The sequence below is a fragment of the Crassostrea angulata genome, chromosome 2 (assembly GCF_025612915.1).
Source record: "Crassostrea angulata isolate pt1a10 chromosome 2, ASM2561291v2, whole genome shotgun sequence".
NCBI lineage: Eukaryota > Metazoa > Mollusca > Bivalvia > Ostreida > Ostreidae > Magallana > Magallana angulata.
Window position 1 is genome coordinate 47,635,580 of NC_069112.1, and position 21,767 is coordinate 47,657,346.

A 21,767-nucleotide genomic window follows, 5' to 3' on the forward strand; every position below is an offset into this window, starting at 1 on the left:
CAGGTTTGATATACCTGTTTCATCTAAAACCAAATATTTGATGCATTTTATTGATCAAATAAAATATTGGTTTGTACATAGCAAAAGAGAGAGTATTTATGTTAAATTCTGATAATTATTTTCATTCCTTCTTTCTTTGAGCTCTTGGTAATGCGGTTCCTCCTCTTCGGTGTTATTCTTTTCGGTTTTAAACGTGGTCCTCAAACAATACTGGATATTATTCCAGTTGAACGATTTTTTCCTGTAATTTTCTCTAGTATTTCATAAAAATAGTAACATTTACAAAGGTATTATAAATTTTGCAAAAAATAATTTTTAAAAACAACTTATACATTACTTTCAAAATAATTAAGACAAAATCTTTGATCCGCTCCAAAATGATCGGTTCACATAGCGATTTTTTCAAGCGGATCAAAGATCAAATTTTAATAATATTGCCATACATTCAAAGGCCGCAAATAAAAAGATAAATAGCGTACCTTCTACGAAGCATTATCGCACTGATGACAATGATGTTGATAACTAGTGAAACTGTAAACCCAGCGATCGATATTGTTAAAGTCGTTGGAAACTGCTGACTATCTACTGTTATATGTTAATCGTTTTAAACCATATTGTGACTTTAGCAAAGAGAAATTATTATTCATTCAATACAGGGTATCAAATTTCATTAAAAAACTTTAAACGATCCTTGAATTATAACAAAAAATAGAAAATGACTTACACAAATTAAACAAAAACCAATATTACAGATTGGCTGCACTCTTACAAAAATTTAATAAAGTTAGAAAAGTTGACAGTTTTTTTAATATATTGAGTTATTAATTCGTATGTTTTACCTGATTCACAATACATGTATTCACTACTGTAACCAAGCAAACAGCTTCCATTGAATCTGTCACATGTTTGGTTTATACAGTGTCTACTGCACGGATATTGACAATGACCCCCATAGGACCAAACGCATTCTGTAATGAATTGTTTTGTATAAAACACGTTGTTTATTGCAGAAGAATATTTAATGATGTTTCAATAACAGGTGGCGGAAAGTCAACTCGCAACTGGAATTCGAAGCCAGTGTCTCTTATGTATCGAAACAACGCTCTTACCACTAAATTACTGGGACCCGACATATTGACTGACCATCACACACCGGAAAAACCCAGTGAAATAGAAATTACCAAATTGTATAAAGGTCCACAAAATTACATTTACTTTAGCCTGTAAAATATCAGATGGATCTTTAGTTTTAATATTTTATTCATAATTATCCAATGTTAATTTGCATACCTAAAGAGCAATTAGGACCTATCCAACCTGCGCCACAAGTGCAAAATCCGTCTGTGTTTCGACACGTTGTGCAGTTAGGATGGCAAACCATTGAACAATTTTTGCCATAATATCCTTCTTGACAAGCTGGGATATTAATAGAAAAATGCTACAGTGTGCGAACTTAGCAAAACACAATATTTTATACTGGAACGATAATAATAATGATACATTATATATAATAACGATATCATAATGATATATTTCCATTTCTATTACGGACACTTATAACTAATGCATAGCTCTATAGAAACAGCCGGACTGAAAGCTACACGCACCGTTTATCGATTGGTTGAAATCTACAATAGCTGAAACTGACAAGAAATTGACAGGACTAAAATTGACACGGCCTGTTTATCGATTGGTCGAAGCCAAAAGCGACCTAAGAAAAATCTCGGACTGCACAAAAAATTATGATGATGTCAGACTCAAAGTCTCACAGGAGACGATTTTCCTGTTTGTTTTAGCTAACGTACTTACGTACATGAACAGTGATTTAGTGATTTTTACTTCCTTTTCATAATCAATTTATTAATAAGTTAAAAGAAAGATGGTAATATAAAAAATAAAATGCTATCTTTGATGATTCATGCAGGTCAGGAAAGTAGCAATCATTACAGGAAAAAAAACATAACCTGCTAACGCGGGTTATGTATTTTTTCTGCAATGTCGCTACCTTCATATCCTGAATGAATCCCCTAAGAAAGCATTTTATTGTTTAAATAATATTTAATGTTTGCAGATGTTGTGAAAGTTAATGTGGGATATTTTACATACAAATGTTACAGTATTTTCCAATATATCCATCGTGACACCCATTAAGACACAGTCCGCTGACGTGATCACAGGTTTCGTTGTTTAAACAATGTCCAGGACACGATTTCTTGCAATCCATTCCAAAATTACCAGAAGGACACTCTTAGGATTAAAAAAAAATTATAATCATAAGTGATACACAATTTTGTAATTGTTCTGCATGCATTGGTTTAAAACAATTAAATATAATACAATTATTTTTGATGAAGCGAAATAGTCTAAAACGCATAATGATTATACTAGTAGTAACACTATTATCAAAAGTAATATAAGTATTTGCTTCAGACTTTGACCTCACAAAACCAACTCTTAAGGTTACGTGAAATATACATGTTCAATGTATATGACAAAATAAAACCGCCTACAGCGTTTCAGTCGCTTACTTGTACCACAGTCACTGTTTATGTATCCAACCTTACATCCCCTCTCGCAATGGCCAGTCTGTTTGTTACAGGGAGAATCTCCAAAACAGTGACCACTGCATGTGTTGACACAGTCAAAACCATATTCTCCGACATCACATTCTGTAATAGACAATATTTGTTAATATTATACTTTTGCAAACTAATTGACCGTGTAAAAAAAACACATTTTCGCATTCCTGTTATAAACAAAGATCCGTGTCCAATAATTCAAAAACAATCATGAACTTCATTACAAATTTACTTAAATCTTTCCTTTTCTCAGGAAAAATCCTCCCGCAAATAATTTTACGGTTTTTATGGTTTTTAAACTGCTGTTCAATGTATTAGTGTTTATTGCTTTAAGTAAAAATAATTAAACCAATTTCAACCTACAAATAATGCTTACCACTTTTCAACTTTTTTAGATTTACGCTTGTACATGTATTATATATCTCCAATTAAAATTCAAACAAATTTACAAAAAAACTAAAATAACTTTTCATTTCAGACCCAAACTCACCTTTGTTACAAAAATAGCCTGTCCATCCGGCATCACAGCCTCCGTCACACTGACCAGTCACGTGATTACAGATTATGTTATCTCTACAATGTCCTTCACATGGCTTACTGCAATGTATACCATACCACCCATCTTCACACCCTACATCACATAGACCAGTCACGTGATTACATGGAGTCCCACTTCTACAATGTCCTTCACATAGTTGACTGCAGTTGCTACCGTACCATCCTTCCATACATTCTTTTAATAAAAAGCAACATTAATTAAAGCTTTTTAATGGAAAAAAATCTTTGTGCCACATTTTTAATAGGCAACACACTCCAGACCTTTTTAATTTGATTAAAATAGTATTGAATTTAATTGGTCAAAACCTTTTGAAATTTTTTTTTCGGTAAAAATGTAGTTATCTAGAAATATACGATCTCTCTTTTGTCTGTTTGCCTTTAAACGATAAGATATGAGTCCGAACAATGAAATATAATTTCTCTGCTTTTTGTTCATGACGATAAGATGAATGTAAATATAAAATTTCTACATTCTTAAGAATTTGTTTTAAATATTAAAGTAAAAAAAGACGATGCTTTTAAAAGAAGAAATCAATATGTTCTTATATGGCAGGAAATAAATCGTTTCGACAACAAGTAACAGGAATAAAATCGGAATTTCAATATGAAATGCCATAAAACACAAAACAAACTGTCAACTGTACCCGGCACTGAATTTATGAGGGAATAAAGTTTATTATCAAATCAAGCTCAGATTATTGAACTGACATACTTGTAATACAGGAGTTTCCTGTCCATCCAGGTTTACACGCAAAACAGTTTCCAAGTTGTATGTGACACATGTTGTCCTTACAGTTGATAGGGCATGGTTTATCACAGTTACTTCCATACACAATAGAATTCTGACAGCCTTTTAAAATAAATAAAAACATGGGTCATTATGAATGTATAAAAATGTGTCAATGTTCAATAGAGTATTCATAAAGTATTTATTTGGTGCATCTACTTGCTAGCATAAAAAAGATGAATAAAGGTTTTAAAACTTAATTTACAAATATTAGTCAACACAAAACACAGTAAATTACAGTATCGATCAGATTCCACCTAACAGAAAGTAAATCCCAATTAAACCCTGGGTTTACTCCGGGTTTACTCGAGTGGGCCCAGAATAAACCCACAGTAAAGCGACAGTAATCCCAGAGTGGACACAGAGAGTAACTCCCGATCAGAAGAATACCCCTGAAAGCAGATGCTACATGTTTATTCGGAATATACAAGGGGCAGGAATTACATGCAGTAATATGGTAAGACAAAATACAGGTTTCCTCCACACGTCAGTGCGAATAGTTGACCCAGAAAACCCAGAAAGTAGACCCGGGTTTATTTGGGGTTGCCTTTGGGGTTAGGTTGGATCTGATCATTACTGTATATAGTTGATTTCAATTATAAGTTTCAACCCTTATTACCTTTCAGATGTTAAGACAAATAAAGAAAATATCCAAAAATCTTCAAAGATTTTGAAATTGTTCAGTTGTTGACTAAAGACAGACTTAATCCAATTGGTCAGTTAGTGGCAGAAATGTCTGTAATATATATTCATGTTTATTATACCTCAAAATTATTATTCTATATTATGCAACATCTGATTGTTTCCAGACAATCACGTGCAAGGGCAATAAAACTTCATATTTCCTTATCATGGTCATATTTATGTCATATCCACACCCCTCGACTTTTCATTCCATGCTTATGAAAAATCTTGAGGATGGTAATATGATGTAATTAAATGATTTATTCTTTTAAAAAATCGTTTTAAATCTTCTTTAAATCAGAAAATTGTCATAGAAAGAAACCGATAAAACATTAACGTTTTTGCTCTACTGGAATTGAAAAACGAATAGAAACCGATGTATTTTATATTATCCACTGTCGTTCGGTATAATAAACAATTTATTACATGAACGTTGGGGAAATATGATGATTTATTCCCCCAGAAAAATCATATAATTATGTAAATCAGGAAATATGATATTCTTTGTGGGAATAAATCTTCCTATTCCGTAACAATCATGCTATAAATGTATAGTAACCAACACAATACATTCAACAATGACTTCACACAGTTCGGTGTAGGCATTTGCTAGTTGATAACCATCTGGATAGATTACTCCATCGAGCCTTTCGTTGTAAAATATGACGTATCGTCCGTATTCAGGGCAGGTTGTTGTAAAGTTCAGAGGAGGCAACTGTGGTCCATCTTTATAGCACAGCGTAGCACCTTGTTTATCGCCAGTGTTTGATACAAAGATAGAAAATCCTGCAAAACGGCCTCGTTGTCGGCTCTCTAAAAGCATTATTTGAACTACGTAATGCAATAACAGAACCAATTTTGACATGCGTACAAATGTACATTACTTTGATATCATATATCGGAATACTTTCATGAATTCGTTTCAGTGTAAAAGCAATGATACATCAAATGTGTTTTAGTACATAATATTGCAGTTCAAAGTTTTTGTCAAAATCCTAAGATTTGGAAATATGAATAACTAGGTAACGTCTAAACTAAAAAATGCAACGTTTTGAAAATTTAAAAAAAGTTACAGTATCAATGGTTGGAATATAATATATTAATTCTTAAAGCGAGAACTTAAGTAACACGCATGAGGCGAAAGAAAGAAATATTTTTAGCTTCGATTGAAACTGCAAAACTTACACTGTTAAAAAGTATTTCAATATTAACATACCATGACCGTTGTAGTTTCTAAATAAAATGGTCACACTATAAATACTGTACACCCAACCAAGATCAACTTTCCACCAAACAGTCTTTTCCGGAGAATTTGGTCCTACGTTATTTGTCCTCATACACGTAATAAGGTTTCTATCAACTGCATTGCGTGCATTATACATGCTACTCGAGCCTGTGTAGGTATGTGATTGGGTGGCATCTTTATTTAAGGATAGATCATCTGCAGGATATAAATATAGATAGATAGATAGATAGATAGATAGATAGATAGATAGATAGATGGATAGATAGATAGATAGATAGATAGATAGATAGATAGATAGATAGATAGATAGATAGATAGATAGATAGATAGATAGATAGATAGATAGATAGATAGATAGATAGACAATTGATATTACAATAGAAAAACGATACATACCGTAAGATAATACTAAAGTTAATCCTCCTAAATAGATTTGAAGGACTGAACACATCATTATTCTGATAAGTCATTTAACAGTCGGGTTGTCGCGTACTAGGAAGATTCAAAAAACCCTGATCAAATAAACGGCGGATCTTTCCTGCAGTGAATATTAAGTCTAGTTTATCGGGTTTTTTTAAGAACGAATTTCTTATCTAAGTAATGTATATAGAGATACTTTAAAGGAAGTGAACATGAAAAAAATAATTGTTGCTTAATAAATTATAAAAGCCTTTTGAAACTTAAAAATGAGGCCTGTTACCTGTTTGTTTATTTCTATCAAGAGATTTTATCAATTTAACACTCTCAGTGAAAAGTTTATGGAGGTAATCCATTATTCCCCAGCATGCATCTGTTCTCTGACGTAGATAAGCCACATTGCTGCTGGTGACTGGGTCAATGTTGGAACTAGGCCAGTGTTTATGTACAGAGTTGATAAAAGTTGAGGAGAAAAATTATGCCTTGATGTGAAGAAAAATTTTGTGTACTGTCATGAGAAGACAAGGATTTAGTACATTTCTATAAATGAACCTCAGATAACTATTTATGATTTGTACAAAAAATGAATATAGATAAATTAATTTGTGAAATATAAGACCATCACATTCCAGATGTTTATACGGAGATGCATGTGGCAGTTAGTGTTTACATAAATGAAATGCTGTTTTTAGATTTCAATTTAAATTAATATAGAATTGTAATTCCATTTTCCATGTGGGGTTTCTTACCGTTACTTTTTATTTCAATGCCCTGGAAATTTTTCTGATTTGTTTTTTTTTATACATAAGATCTTGATGATATGTACGCCAGTTCTGTTTATGCTGTCAGAAGAATAACAGGACTAAGACTCTTTTTAAAAGTCAGGATGTTGTGCAATGCACCTTGTGTGCTCATTTATGTAGCACACATAATGTTCAAACTCATAAACAAGAAATTCCCGAGTGCAAGAAAAAATAGGTCACAATAACACTGATCCACGGACATTCCATTTTAGTTACATGTCACATTAACTGCTGGTGGGAATGCATCATTCTGAGATCCAAAATCTTCCTCCATAAACACTGTTTAAAATGACAACTCTTTACATTCCTTTCAAGTTTCCATTCACATTTTGATGATGGCATTTTATCCCTGTTAATACACGTGTGTAAAAATGCAATGTGTCTCACTGACGGCAGCATCAGTGCTGCCCTCTCTTAGATGCTTAGAGATAACCCAGCAGGGAGGTAATGATTTTAACAATATGGCAGCGCTCATGGATTGCAAGAATTAGTTATTCTAAGTGGTATATCTTTTTACTGAGGAAAGATCTGTCTAAACGGTTTTCAGATATCATTATACACATCAAACAGACAAATTTGAGCCCTTGATAATTTTTTCATGTTCACTTCCTTTAATTACATGTATCACATCTTCCTCACATACATTATCAATTATCGTAGTAGTTTAAAATGTAAAACATTTCTACATATACACCTGATGGATTAAAATCAAATGTTTACATTTAATGAATTAGTTCTATTTAGTTCTTGTTAGAAATCCACATGTCTTATCAAACTTTTCTGCTTAAATTAAAAGTTTTTAGGAAATGACGTCTGGTTGAGGAAATAACTTTTAACTATAAAATCTCAAATGTCTGTCTTTTTTTAAATGCTTATAAGGTTTTTATACAACATATCAAATTACACATACCTAGAAACACACCAAACAAATGAAACAGAGTTTTAAAAATATCGAGCGGTAAAATTGTGCCTAACATTTCTATATTCTTTCATATACCAAAAATTAGATTTTAATGATTTAGTTCTGGTTGTAATGCGGATGGGATAAGAAAGGTTTGTTAAATTTGTGTAACCTGGTTTGCATGTCACAAGACACGTACCGCCCGCGTCACAATGTACTAACGTCAAAAACGTACTAATCCGTTTGAATTTTGAACAGAATAATATAATTTTAAATGTAAAACGCACTCAATTTGTACAGTAAATTACAGAAAATGAAATTATAAGGAATGAACCCAAGATATACAGAATAACCTGAGATGGAGCAATTTACGCTTTTTTATAATCCCCTTCGCGGATTATAAAGCGTAAACTGTCCCGACCCTGGTTATACTCGTCTAACACAGGCAGACTTTGAGTTCATTTCTTAAATGGATATACTTTTAAAATTTTATTCCTTAAAGACAATTGCTCTGGCTTCGAATAAATATTCTGAATTGTTCATTCCATTATCTTACTTTTTGTCCACATATATAATATATTTTAACTAATAACTAAAAATAAGTATTTTTATATGAAATATGTCATTTATCGTTTCGGAATAGAAAAAAATTACCTGACTTAGTTGCCAGTGTGAACAATATTTGAGTGGGTAGAAATACGTTTATCTTCCTTAACGGAAATATAAAATTTTGACTTAATAATTACATTTGCAAACAAGGCAAGAATTTAAAAAATGTAAATATAAGCATTAAGTTGATATAGCCTTATAACTGCAGTGCAGCGGTGTGTGCATACAAATTTTCATAACGCGCGTAAGTGCCATTGCCAAATATCATTTACAACACTATTGAAAGCGAAAGCAGAAATTAGATAAAAGAGATTTATATTTTGCTGCTATTATTAGTTCACAAACAGACCTTTATCAATGTTTGTTGTACGTTCAATGTGTCTTAAACAAGAGGGCATGCATTTTCTTTATACCAGTGTGGTTATCAATTATTTTGTTTAGTTAAAAAATGAATTTTCGTTTATATCCGTTGGGAAAAAATCTGTCATCCATATTTGTTAACAGAATGTTTCCCTAAATGAACAGTGCCCATAGCTATTCTAGTTCGATTATTTTAATGCAATTTCATATTCACCTGTGGATACACTTGTATGCAGTTTGATTGCACATGAGATAAACAATCTATAGGTAATGTAAATGTTATGTAATTTTTTTTCTGCAATGATCGTTACCTTCATAACCCATATGAATCATCAAAAAAGCATTTTATTGTTTATATTTACATTTCTCTTCTTTGACTTATTAATAAATTGATTTTTAAAAATTAGTAAAATTCACTTAATTACTGTTAATGTACATAAGTAAATTAGCTAAGAGAAACAGCCAAATTGTCTCCTGTGAGACTTTGACTCTGAAGTAATCATGAATGAAGAAATAAAGATGTGTTGTACAATAAAACTAGTATGTTAATGCGCACTTGTCTACGGAAAATCTGTTTAAAAATTCAGAAGTAAATTTAAGATGTACATATTTTGATTTGGAAATAAAATCATCTTGTTTCGAACCGAAGTACGATAATGTCAAGATCATTTTACTTAATTTATTAACGATTGTTTTGTATATCTGCTTAAAACATTTACCGAGTAAATACAATAAAACAAAGCACTTACATAAACATAGAAGCAAGTCTTAAGTAGGATTTTGATCCAAACTATTCAGCGCTACTTTGCTCATATTATGTATGTTTAAAGCAATATGAGCTGCAACTTCCATGAATTTTGTTAACGAAAATCTAATTTTCTACTAAAATGACAAAAATATCATGGTTTTTAAATTTCTTTTCGCCAAATTTTTCTGAAAAGGACCGTTTAGGAACCTTTATTGGGGCGAAATTGAATTATTGTCGTCCTGTACAAAAATTGATTTGCTTTATGTTCCATAGAAGAGATATCTTCCTCTGACAAAAATTAATGATTTTTTCCAACCTTATTTATCATAAAAGTTTAAGTTTTATGCAGACTTACCATACTAGCAGGTTTTTACACCAAACAGAAATCTAAAAAAAAATACAGCTCAAATTGCTTTAAGACTTAAATAATTCGGTTAAAAAAAATTAAAACTTCGATTTAAATTAATCCTCTATTAAAGTGTGTTTGAGTCATATTGCTTGATGTTAGTTACATGTATATGATTCAGCAACGCGTTGATACAAACATATCAAACTGAGTGTTATTATGCAAAAAAAACGAATTACTATCAGTGTGGAAAAACAGCTAAAAGACACAAAAATACTTTAAAGAATTGTATCATTAAACAGCAAACTTTTTTTTTCTAAAAAGCAAACATTTGATTCAGTATACATCAATCCACAGCACTAATTATATATTAGGCTTCTCTATAGCAAAGCTAAGTTTTTAGTTTTAATATAATACACATTTCCTTTCCTCAACATTAAGTTAAATATGTAGCATGTCCATTATGCTATATTTTCTTTTAGCATCTTGCCAATACAACAACAGGAACCAATCATTGTCTTAAACTATAAGGGACATCCATTCATTCATTAGGTTTTAACATGATTTTTATTTGCATATGTTGATACTTCAATCTCTTTAAATCGAACGTACATTCTAATAATGATAATAATGTCTTTGTTTATGTACAAACAAAATATGTTGTTTTTTTTTATGAAAAACTAGGTTTATATTTTTTTTCTATCTTAAACCACATAGTTGCAGCATATTCATTATTGATTAATAATATCTTATATATAACACTAGAAAGGTTAGTCAATCTGGTGTTAAATTCTGATAATTTTCTTTTTTTCTTTCCTTGAGCTCTTGGTAATGAGGTTCCTCTTCTTCGGTGTTTGTCTGATTTCTATTCGACGTGGACCGCAAACAACTTCGGATATTTTTCCGGTTTGGCAATTTTTTCCTGTAATTTTGTTAATATATTTTTTAAAATGGTATCACTTACACAGGTACTATAAATGATGCAAAATTGTTAAACTGATACTTTACTTTCAATTTCATTTGAATTAAATCTTTGATCCGTTCACCAAAAAAATCACTACTAGAATGAATGTATTTGGAGCGGATCAAAGATCTAATATTAATAGCTCTATATTCAAAAGCCGACAAAATGATAAATGTGTTACCTTCTCCGAAGCCTGAGCGCACTGATGACAATGATGTTGATAGCTAGTGATACTGTAAACCCAGCAATCGATATTGTTAGAGTCGGTGGAGACTGTTCAATATCTGCTGTGAAATATAAATTGTATATGTTATCACCAGATTCAAACCATTTATTTTGTGTGTTTTTAAATGTATTTTTTAAATTTGAATCGATAACTGTTGTATCGCTAAACGTAAAACCCATACAGGATATCATTATACAGTCAATACATCTATTCGTTTCAATAAAAATAATAAAGTTGAAGGGTAAGAATTATATCACGATGTAAAAGCTTTAAAAAAATTAAGTTTAATAACTTAAAGAATGACTAGCATAACTAAAAACGCTATAAACTGACCACTCTCTGATGAATCACTTCATTTGTAATGTTTTACCTGATTCACAATACATGTATTCATCACTATAACCAAACAAACAGCTTCCATTGAATCTATCACATGTCTGGTTTATACAGTGTCTACTGCACGGATATTGACAATGACCCCCATAGGACCAAACACATTCTGTAAAGAATTATTTTGTATAAAACACATTCCTAATATACTGAAGAATTTTCAATGATATTTGTGTAACAGGTGGTGAAAAGTCAACACGAAAGCGGAATTCGAACCAGCAGGCGTTGAATATCGTGCCAGCGCTCTAACCACTGATCTTCCTGGACACATTATGTTGACTGGCCATCACACATCTGATTAACCCAGTGACATAAAAATGACAAATTGTATAAAGGTCTACCAGATCACTTTACTATTTTTTGTAGCATATCAAATGGGTCTTTATCTTTAATATCTTATTCACCATTATCTGATTTTAATTTTCATACCTAAAGAGCAATTAGGACCTATCCAACCTGCGCCACAAGTGCAAAATCCGTCTGTGTTTCGACACGTCGTGCAGTTAGGATGGCAAACCATTGCACAATTTTTGCCATAATATCCCTCTTGACAAGCTGCGGTATTCAAAGATAAATGTTACGTTGTGCAAACAAAACATACTGAAACAAGTGTTAACGTTAATGATGATATGAGATAAAATATTTGCAGATACTGTGATCACTAACAAGTTATTTTCAATGTTTTACATACAGTTGTTACAGTATTTTCCAATATATCCATCATGACACCCATTAAGGCACAGTCCACTAACGTGATCACAAGTTTGATTGTCTGTGCAATATCCAAAACACCGTTCTTTGCATTCAATTCCAAAATATCCAGAAGGACACTCTGGGTATAAAAAAATCAAAAGTTATAAGTAACAACTAATTTTGTTACTGGCATTGGTGTAAAAAAAAATTAAGTGTGATACAATGAGTTTGATGAGGCGAAACAGTACAAAATACATTACGTAAATAGTAACACTAATATAGAGAGTCACAAAAGTATTTGCTTTGATAAAGAAGGCCCCTACAATGCAATGTATTTTAACCTTAAAAAACTATTTAGTTAAGGTTAAATGAAAAATTCTTATAAATGTACCGTGTATATATCAAAACTAAAACGCCTACAGCGTTTCGGTAGCTTACTTGTTGCACAGTCACTGTTTATGTATCCAACCTTACATCCCCTCTCGCAATGGCCCGTCTGTTTGTTACAGGGAGAGTCATTCAAACAGTGTCCACTACAGTTGTTGACACAGTCAAAACCATACATCCCCACTTCACACTCTATGATAGACATTTACTGTAACATATTATACTTTTGCAAACTAATTGTGTAAAATAACCATTGGTTGTATTTCTATTATGAATACAGTCTTATTCTTATTTCAAAGACAATCATGAACTTTCTTTTAACTTTACATAAATCTTTCCTTTTCTCAGGAGCAATTAGCCCGTAAATAGATTTACGGTTTTTTACGGTTTTTAAACTGCTGTTAAATGTATTTGTGTTTATTGCATTTAGTAAAAATAATTGAATCAAGTTCAACATACAAATAATGTGTACCATATTTCAGGTTATTTCCAATTAGAATTCAAACATACGTACAAAGAAAACTAAAAAAAATTAATTTCATTTCAGATTCAAACTCACCTTTGTTACAAAAATAACCTGTCCATCCAGCATCACAGCCTCCGTCACACTGACCAGTTCTGTCATTACAGACTATGTTATCTCTGCAATGTCCTTCACATTGTTCGGTACAGTTTACGCCGTACCATCCGTCTGCACAGCCTACGTCACATTGACTAGTTACGTGATTACAAGTTACCCCACCTCTACAATGTCCATTACACGCCTGACTGCAGTGTATACCATACCACCCATCTTCACATCCTTCGTCGCAATGACCTGTTACCTGACTACAGATTGTGTGCAATTTACACTGCCATTCACACGATTGATTGCACCTGATGCCGTACCATCCGTCTTCACACCCTACCTCACAATGACCATTTATGTGATTACAAGTTGCCCCACCTCTACAATATCCTACACACGGCTGAGTACAATGTATACCAAACCAACCATCTTCACATCCTCCGTCACAATGACCTGTCATGTGATTACAGGTTGTACCAACTTTACATTGCCATTCACACGGTTGACTACAATACGCATTGTACCATCCATTTTTACATCCTTGATCACACTCGCCAGTTCTTTGATTACAAGTTGCCCCACCTCTACAATGTCCTTCACACAGCTGACTGCAGTGTATACCATACCACCCATCTTCACATCCTACGTCACATAGACCAGTCACGTGATTACAAGCTGTCCCACTTCTACAATGTCCTACACACTGTTGACTACAGTTTCTCCCGTACCATCCTTCCATACATGCTTTCAATGAAAAGCCACAATTACTTAATCTTTTTTAATGTAAAAATTATCAATCTTTGTGCCACATTCTTTTAATAATGAACAACACACCCCGATCCTTTTCTTTAAATGAAATTAAATGAATTGTAATGGTCAAAATGTTTTGAAAGCCTTTTTTTTGGAGGGGGTTGCAGTTATCTCGAACTACTGTATACAGGGAAATATTCACCCACGTTTAATAAATGAAGTTTATTATTGAAACTTATATTATAGAAGTGACATACTTATATTACAAGAGCTTCCTGTCCATCCAGGTGGACATGCAAAACAGTGTCCAAGTTGTATGTGACACATGTTGTCCTTACAGTTGGAAGGGCATGGTATGTCACAGTCACTGCCATACACAGTAGCATTCTGACAGCCTTAATAATAATAAAAAAAGCCATTATAAAAACTAGTATATCAAAAAGTACCAATGCTCATTACGCATTCGATCGGTTTACATTTCTGCGTATGTTGTGCATTGAAAATCTTTGACGTTCAATGTTCAATAGCACACGTAGAATTTGATAACGGCGTATAAGAAAAAGGAAGCGTCATCACTCATTTGAATAGAATTATCATTTTAAGATTAAATGAAACTTTTTTATATATACTTTTGAAAATAAGAATAATAGTTAAATCATATCTATTCTATCTCACAAAAGAGTTTTCCGGCAAAGTTTCAGGCACTAGATCTCTATATTCAAACGCGAAAGTGCATGAAATATCGTGTCTGTTCCATCAATAATTCATACAGTACCGATCAGACCCAACCTAAGAGAAAGAAACTCGAACTAAACCCTGGGTTTACTTTCTGGGTTTAATCGTGGTTAACCCCGGGTTTACTAGAGTGGACCCAGAGAAAACCCAAAGTAAACCCAAAATAAACCAGAGTGGACCAGAGAGTAAACCCCGATCAGAGGTATAGCCCTTAAAGCAGACGCTACATGTGTATTCGGTATATACAAGGGACATGAATTACAGGCAGTAAGATGGTAAAATAAAATACGGGTCTGCTTCACACTTCAGTGCGTACAGTTGACCTCAAAAGCAACTCCTGAGTAAACCCAAAGTAAACCTCGAGTGGACCCACTTTATCAAAAAGTAAACCCAGAGTAAACCCCAAGTAAATCCAAAAAGTAAACCCGGTGTTAGGTTGGGTCTGATTGGTACTGTATGTTGTTGACCAGAGTAAACTTTTATTGTGCAGTAGACGTGATAAAAACAAATTCTGCAACCTGATTAAACATCAACATGACAGTGACACCCCAATCATATTGTAGTAGAACATAAGGCCATTGCAAAAAAATGTTGATGCTTTGAAACCAGACGTTTTGTAAAAAAAAAAGTCATTTCAGTCACTAAATGACGCCCAGGACGAAATTAAAATTTCCTAAACTTTATTGCGCCTCAATAGGAAAACCTAAAATATATTCCTAAAGACGATTAATCTTCTGTTTAAAATGTATGAGGAGTTCAAGGAACAAGTTTTTTGTAAATAAAAATATTTTACCTAACGATTGACTTTTAGGACTACCAGAGAATTTTTTAACCAAAGCAATATGACACCAAAAATCAAATTCCAAAAGATCAGTTTATAAGATGTAGGATCAGTTTGAGAAAGTAAAACATGACGGACGGATGGACGGACAGACGGACCAGGGTAACAACAATATACCCAAACTGGAAGGTGTGAGTATTATTAGTTTATACAGAACACCATTCACTATGTATCTAATTGGTTTAAATCATAACGAAAAACTCAGTTAAGCTTAAAGATGCCATGACAAAAACATTCTAAAAATAATAAAGATTTTGAAAATAGTCAAAACTTTACTAAAGACAGACGTAAGTATGTTGTTTACTCAAGGTTTGAGCTATTAAATTCGGATTGTAATAAAGTTCAATGTCATCATTAAAAGTTATTCTTAGCACAAAACGTATTTATAAAATAAATATTAACGTATTATAAAACGTAATATTTGATATACATGTCACAGGGGCCAAGCCCGTTTTAACATTAATTTCAATGTAACCATAAATAAAGAAAGGGGTCGAACTCTGACCCAGATAAAAAAAACTACCAGCTCGCTTCAAAAGCCTTATAAATAAATTATTTTTATAACACTTGCAATATGTAATGTCTAAGATACACTCATGCCGAGTTTCAAGTTGATGGGTTTTAAAATAACGGAGATATACGTCATTATTCTCTCGAAGTCGCCAGTTTATTTTTACTCGGACATTTACCGGTCCAGGGCTCACGATGGGATTTTGCCTCTGACAACGGCAGTATTGCAACAAGTCAAGAAACATTCGCACTTATCTTTTAAAATCTCACATTAAACGTACTTACATCCTTAAATTTCGATAAAATTCCTTAAATTAACTCCAAACTGAACTTTTATTCTGCAGCCACATCAACTTTTGACCAGACCGGCCATTGTGATAGAAAATGTTAAACTCAATTTCAATCAGAATCAGTCTCTCTCGAAGACGTCAGAAGTCAATGTGGCTGCAGCATAAAAGTTCAGTTTGGAGAGTATTTAAGGAATTTTAGTCAGCAGACTAAGGTTTTTAGTCTTACAATTTTTTTGGTATTTTTTTTAACTTCAATCAAAATGGGTTGGGATTTGAAAACTGATTGAGAACATTTAGACTGGGTGGTATTTTTCAGTTATTACTGAAAACTTAATGCATTTTTATCAGTGCCACTGCTATTCATAAGCTGCATTGCATTTTTCAAAGCGTTTACTAGTTTGCGATATTTTCAGAATTAAGAAAATCTTTATTATAGTGTAAAATTTAAATGGAATTTCCATATTCCATAAGATAATATTAAATGATCATTGAATCAAAAGGTAGATCATTGACCTACTTTTTTGAATGTGAAAAATAACACTACAATCAAAGGTCTGTAGCATACAATAGATGGTTTTATTTTCATTATTATTTTTCATTCTAAGAAAATGTCATCTTTAAAAGGATTGCAATTGGTCAATTATTGACGGTGGTGACTGTTATGAATAGCATAAACTTTGTAAACAATACCTTGTACAATGACTTCACACAATTCAGTGAAAGCACTTGTTACTTCATAATCTGTTGGATAACTCACTCCGTCGAGCCTTTCGTTGTAGAAGATGACGTATCGTCCGTATTTTAGGCAGGTTGTTGTAAAGTTCAGGGGCGGTAACTGTGGTCCGTCTTTGTAACACAGCGTTGAACCTTGTATATCACCATTGTTTGATACATAAATAGAGAATCCCGCAAAACGACCTTGTTGTCGATGCTCTAAAAGCAAAACTTCAAATATTTTTCATTAACATTAATGCCAAAATTTTTCAAGCAAAGTCCAAACAGATAGAAATATCATTACCTAGAAGTTTAAGAAGTTTAACTGTGTGTAAACAAAATCTAAATATGTAACAATTAAAAACAAAACATAATTCACTCTTCATTAATATGAGTAAAATATGCCATAGAAACCGTTTTCAGCATTCCCAATTTAGCAATACAGGCATGAATTGTGATGATATATATATAGCCAACAGATTTTGAAAGTATTGAACGAGATATTAACAGATGGATTATGAAGAAATGTAAATATTAAGATTAAACCTTTTAGTTATTAAACGTTTACGAACATAATATCAAAGCTACATATTGTGACTTTTTAATAGAACTAACTAATAATAGTAAAATACATCTAAAAAGACTCATAGTAAAATCATCAAATCTAGGCAGAAAATTTATTGTTCTTCAAAATAAATGGCACAACCTGTTCTGACATACTAGCATATGTTTTAATGTCTGGAGGTTTGAACATATAAATGTCTAAGAAAATTATCCTCCATATAATTAAAACAAAGTTTTTATTGGAACTTAAAAATAGATGACATACAACTACATTAAAGGGACATGGTCATGATTTTTCTCAGTATCTATTTTTCTGGGGGGGGGGGGGGGGGTAATGTTTTATTTGCAATGCTTTACTATGCACCTCTTATAATCAAATGAAATCTGAGAGTCAGTCCTTGAGTTATAATCAAGATACAGGGCTCACAGTTCTTTGTCATGTAAACAAGGCTCGTGCCCTGTTTTTGTTTACGTACGTTCAATAAACAAGTTTAAAAAAATGTTTTTCCAAGCTAATTTGTTTATCATCTCTTAATAAATTCATTTCAAGCATTCATAACAAGTTACTAACATTTAACACATCCATTTTAGGTCTAAAAAACTGGAATTTATACTTCAACGTTCAAAATGTAAACAAAAGCTTTGTTTATATAGTAAAGAACTGTAAGCTCTGTAACTCGCTTATAACTCAACTCAAATTTTGGTTGCCTTATTAAAATGCTTTACCTAAACATTGTACACTTTAAACTCGCAAAATTATTTTTTGACCAAAATCATGATCATGCCCCTTTAAATCTAAACCACTTACAGGAGCCAATAACATTGTAGAAGCAAGCAGTTAATAAGAAAATGTGTCGAAATATTGAGTGCACCAACACTAAAAAACGTGTCCATGAAAGACTACCAAAATGTCATCAAAAAAATCGGGGGGAGGGGGGGAGGGAGGAGGTGGTAGATATATTTTTGACTGTCTTTGGAACATTCATTCATATTTTTTATGTACATGTATTATCATATTCAAAGCAAATCGATTTAATTAATTGCCATAAACAATACTTTTATAAAGTATTAAAGAATTTCTGGGTAACGTTTTAACGTTTTCTTTTAACTTGCAAAAAGAAAATGTTCCTCCTCAAGACTTTAGTTTAGAGGCCTTAAGAAAGAAATACTTTGCATCAGCTTCAGAGTGACAAACGCATTGTGTTTAACGCTGTATCAACAATAACATACCTGAATTGTCGTAATTTTTAAACAAAATGGAAACACTGTAAATGCTGTACACGTCACCAAGATCCACTTTCCACCACACAGTCTTGTAGTCAGAGGTTTTCCCTATATCACGTGTCCTCATACAAGTTTCTGTGTTTCCATCAACTGCATTGTGTGCAGAATAATCTTGTCCCTCGTGAGAAAGTGATTGGGATTGAGTGGCGACTTTATTGAAGGATAAATCATCTGAAAAAAAAATACATAAAGATAGATACTTTAGATTCCTATTTAAACGCGAGGAATTAATTTCCGCGTAGAATCGCGAGAGGCAACCCTCGCAGATTTTAAAATCTCGCTTATATTTTTCATACAGTTTTGAATTTTTGTTAATTATTGCAAAACATTGGTGATTGCGATTATATATTCTTGCGATTTGATACAGAACAGTGGAATCGCGAAATTAAGTATTCGTGTAAAATAAGAAATTTACAGTAGATAGATAGATAGATAGATAGATAGATAGATAGATAGATAGATGGATGGATGGATGGATGGATGGATGGATGGATGGATGGATGGATGGATGGATGGATGGATGGATGGATGGATGGATAGATAGATAGATAGATAGATAGATAGATAGATAGATAGATAGATAGATAGATAGATAGATAGATAGATAGATAGATAGATAGATAGATCGATCGATCGATCGATCGATCGATCGATCGATCGATCGATCGATAGATAGATAGATAGATAGATAGAACGACAGATCGATAGATCGATAGATATTGATCTCAAAACAACACCTATATGAACTTTGATGAGGTATAAATAATACAACAGAAAATAATACATACCGTAGGACAATGTTAAAGCTAATCCTCCTATATAGATTAGTAAGTAAGTACACATCATTGCTCTGATTTGTCTTTTAACACACAGGTTATCGTGTACCAGGAAAATTCAGGAGGTCCTTATCAGATAAATGTCGGATCGTTCTTGAGATAAGAATCAAATATGGTTAATCGGTTTCTATTTTTTTTAAATGTCTTGTAATGTACCGTTTTTAGGGACACTTCCATTATTGCATCATGCTAACATACATTTTCAATTATCGAGTTTAGAATGCAAAAAAAAAAACATTACACAGAATTACACTGAACGTACGTCTAAAAATATAACTGTTACACACAATGAGTAAAAATTTTTATTTTTATATTAGAAATTCACATGCCTTGTCAGAATTACCGGATTTATATAAATTAATTAGCAGGAAACGACATTTGATAGAGGTAAATGATAATATAGTATAAGAAAACAATGGCGTCTGGTCTTATTATTTTTATACATATACAAATACCTTTTAGAAAACTAATCAAATTAAAAACATAAAACACAGATCAAGCAAAGGTTATAAAGCTGAAAAAAAAACTCTCGCGGTAAAAATGCAGCTTAATTACATTTATGCCTACTATGATGCAAAAGAATTATGTCTTAACGCACATAGTTCTAATTATAAATCATTCCCTTCTCTTTTTGTTTTTTTCTTCTTTACATATTCGATATATTTTCAAAATTCTAAAGATTAAGTAAATTCTCTTTTGTATGTTATAGATAAAATACGTTAGCTATCATTGAGGAATATGGAAAAAAAAATAATTCACCCAGCTTGTCTGTGTGTATAGTTATGTAATAATGTGAAAAAATACATTTATCTTCCCTTAACTTATCAGCCATTACCTGCAGAATGCCAGTGGCGTTGAGTTTCAAATTCCCAACGGAAATATTCTTTTTGATTCGTGTTTGAAATTATATTCTCGAGTGGCTTTTTTTCTCGTCTTTCCCGTTTTTATATTTATTTTACTATGAAACTCTGTCATTAATATTATCAAATCATTTAACGCCACATGACATACTCAATACCTCTAGATAAGAGTTATATAATTTGTCTTGGCTTCGATCTGCATGAATTTCATTTCGTGGCTAAAGTAATTGCAGTTTAAATCCTTCCCACTTTTCTCATATCGAACATGATAGAGCAGCCGTTATGATCCTTGTATGACTGTCGTCTCATAGGGCCTTTTTCCAATGTGTTTCATAACTCTCTGTACAGCACCAAGATCAGACGAAAGACATGTGTGTGTTTCTGACGACATTCCATAACCAATTTTTGAAATCAAAGTTCAAGTAATCCCTATTCAAGAGGTACAAATACATGTATGTGTCAAGTGTATGTTGTGTATTGCCTATTTTATTCTCTCTTGGTTTGTTCATAAGATAGATTATCTGCTTTTGATTGATTTTCCTGTCGTTTTAAAATGTTGCTTGTCTGCTTTTATCTGCAACGCGTTGCAAAACAGTTTTAGCTTACGCTGCATGGTTCATGTTTTCGCAGATGTCCTTGGGAAAGATTTTAAGTTTTGGAAGGGTTACAGAAAAAACAGTCTTTGTTCTTTTTTAGAGTAAAACATGAAGTTGAACATGAATTCGACATTTTATCTGTAATACCTGTTAATAAAGCAGTAGGCTCTGACAGTTTAAGTCACAAAATACCTAGATCCTGCCAAGAAACAATTTTAAATCCCTTATGCAAACAAATCACTATCCTGACTACTGGACATTGGCACATGTAATTTCATTGTTTAAGACAGACCAGTTTCACTGCTGAGCTGTAGTAGTAAAAGTTTTGAGAGAACCTTGTCTACACATCCATACAACTTTTTATACTCCAACAACATATACTATAAATATCAGGATCATGAAGCAATTTCAGACAGTCAAAATTTCAGTCGGTCATAAAATGATTGTTTATCACAATATGGCGATTGAAATTTGTAATTAACAACTTTATATCAAGACACTATTAATAGTTAATCAATTGT

General features: G+C 32.4%; 2 protein-coding genes across 3 annotated transcripts; both read right to left on the reverse strand.

The window, feature by feature from the left end:
* On the reverse strand, positions 1–6,308 carry LOC128171985 (multiple epidermal growth factor-like domains protein 10). The gene is made up of 11 exons (XM_052837763.1): positions 6,251–6,308; positions 5,825–6,049; positions 5,179–5,421; positions 3,850–3,987; positions 3,070–3,312; positions 2,529–2,669; positions 2,107–2,247; positions 1,291–1,416; positions 840–968; positions 480–585; positions 1–241 (listed from the first exon to the last, which is right to left on the reverse strand). Exons 1-11 carry the CDS (start codon positions 6,306–6,308, stop codon positions 97–99), a joined length of 1,695 nt encoding a protein of 564 aa, XP_052693723.1. The 3' UTR covers positions 1–96.
* A 3,189-nt stretch (positions 6,309–9,497) lies between these two features.
* Positions 9,498–19,822, reverse strand: LOC128171981 (multiple epidermal growth factor-like domains protein 10). Of its 2 annotated transcripts, none has more exons than XM_052837759.1 (11): positions 19,743–19,822; positions 18,901–19,125; positions 17,083–17,325; positions 14,274–14,411; positions 13,258–14,010; positions 12,750–12,890; positions 12,310–12,450; positions 12,048–12,173; positions 11,599–11,727; positions 11,184–11,286; positions 9,498–10,960 (listed from the first exon to the last, which is right to left on the reverse strand). In XM_052837759.1, the coding sequence occupies exons 1-11, from the start codon at positions 19,798–19,800 to the stop codon at positions 10,813–10,815; spliced, it is 2,205 nt and encodes a 734-aa protein (XP_052693719.1). In that variant the 5' UTR covers positions 19,801–19,822; the 3' UTR covers positions 9,498–10,812. The 2 variants fall into 2 exon arrangements, with proteins under 2 accessions (XP_052693719.1, XP_052693718.1); XM_052837758.1 differs by having other exon boundaries at positions 11,184–11,289.
* Positions 19,823–21,767: the final 1,945 nt, after the last annotated feature.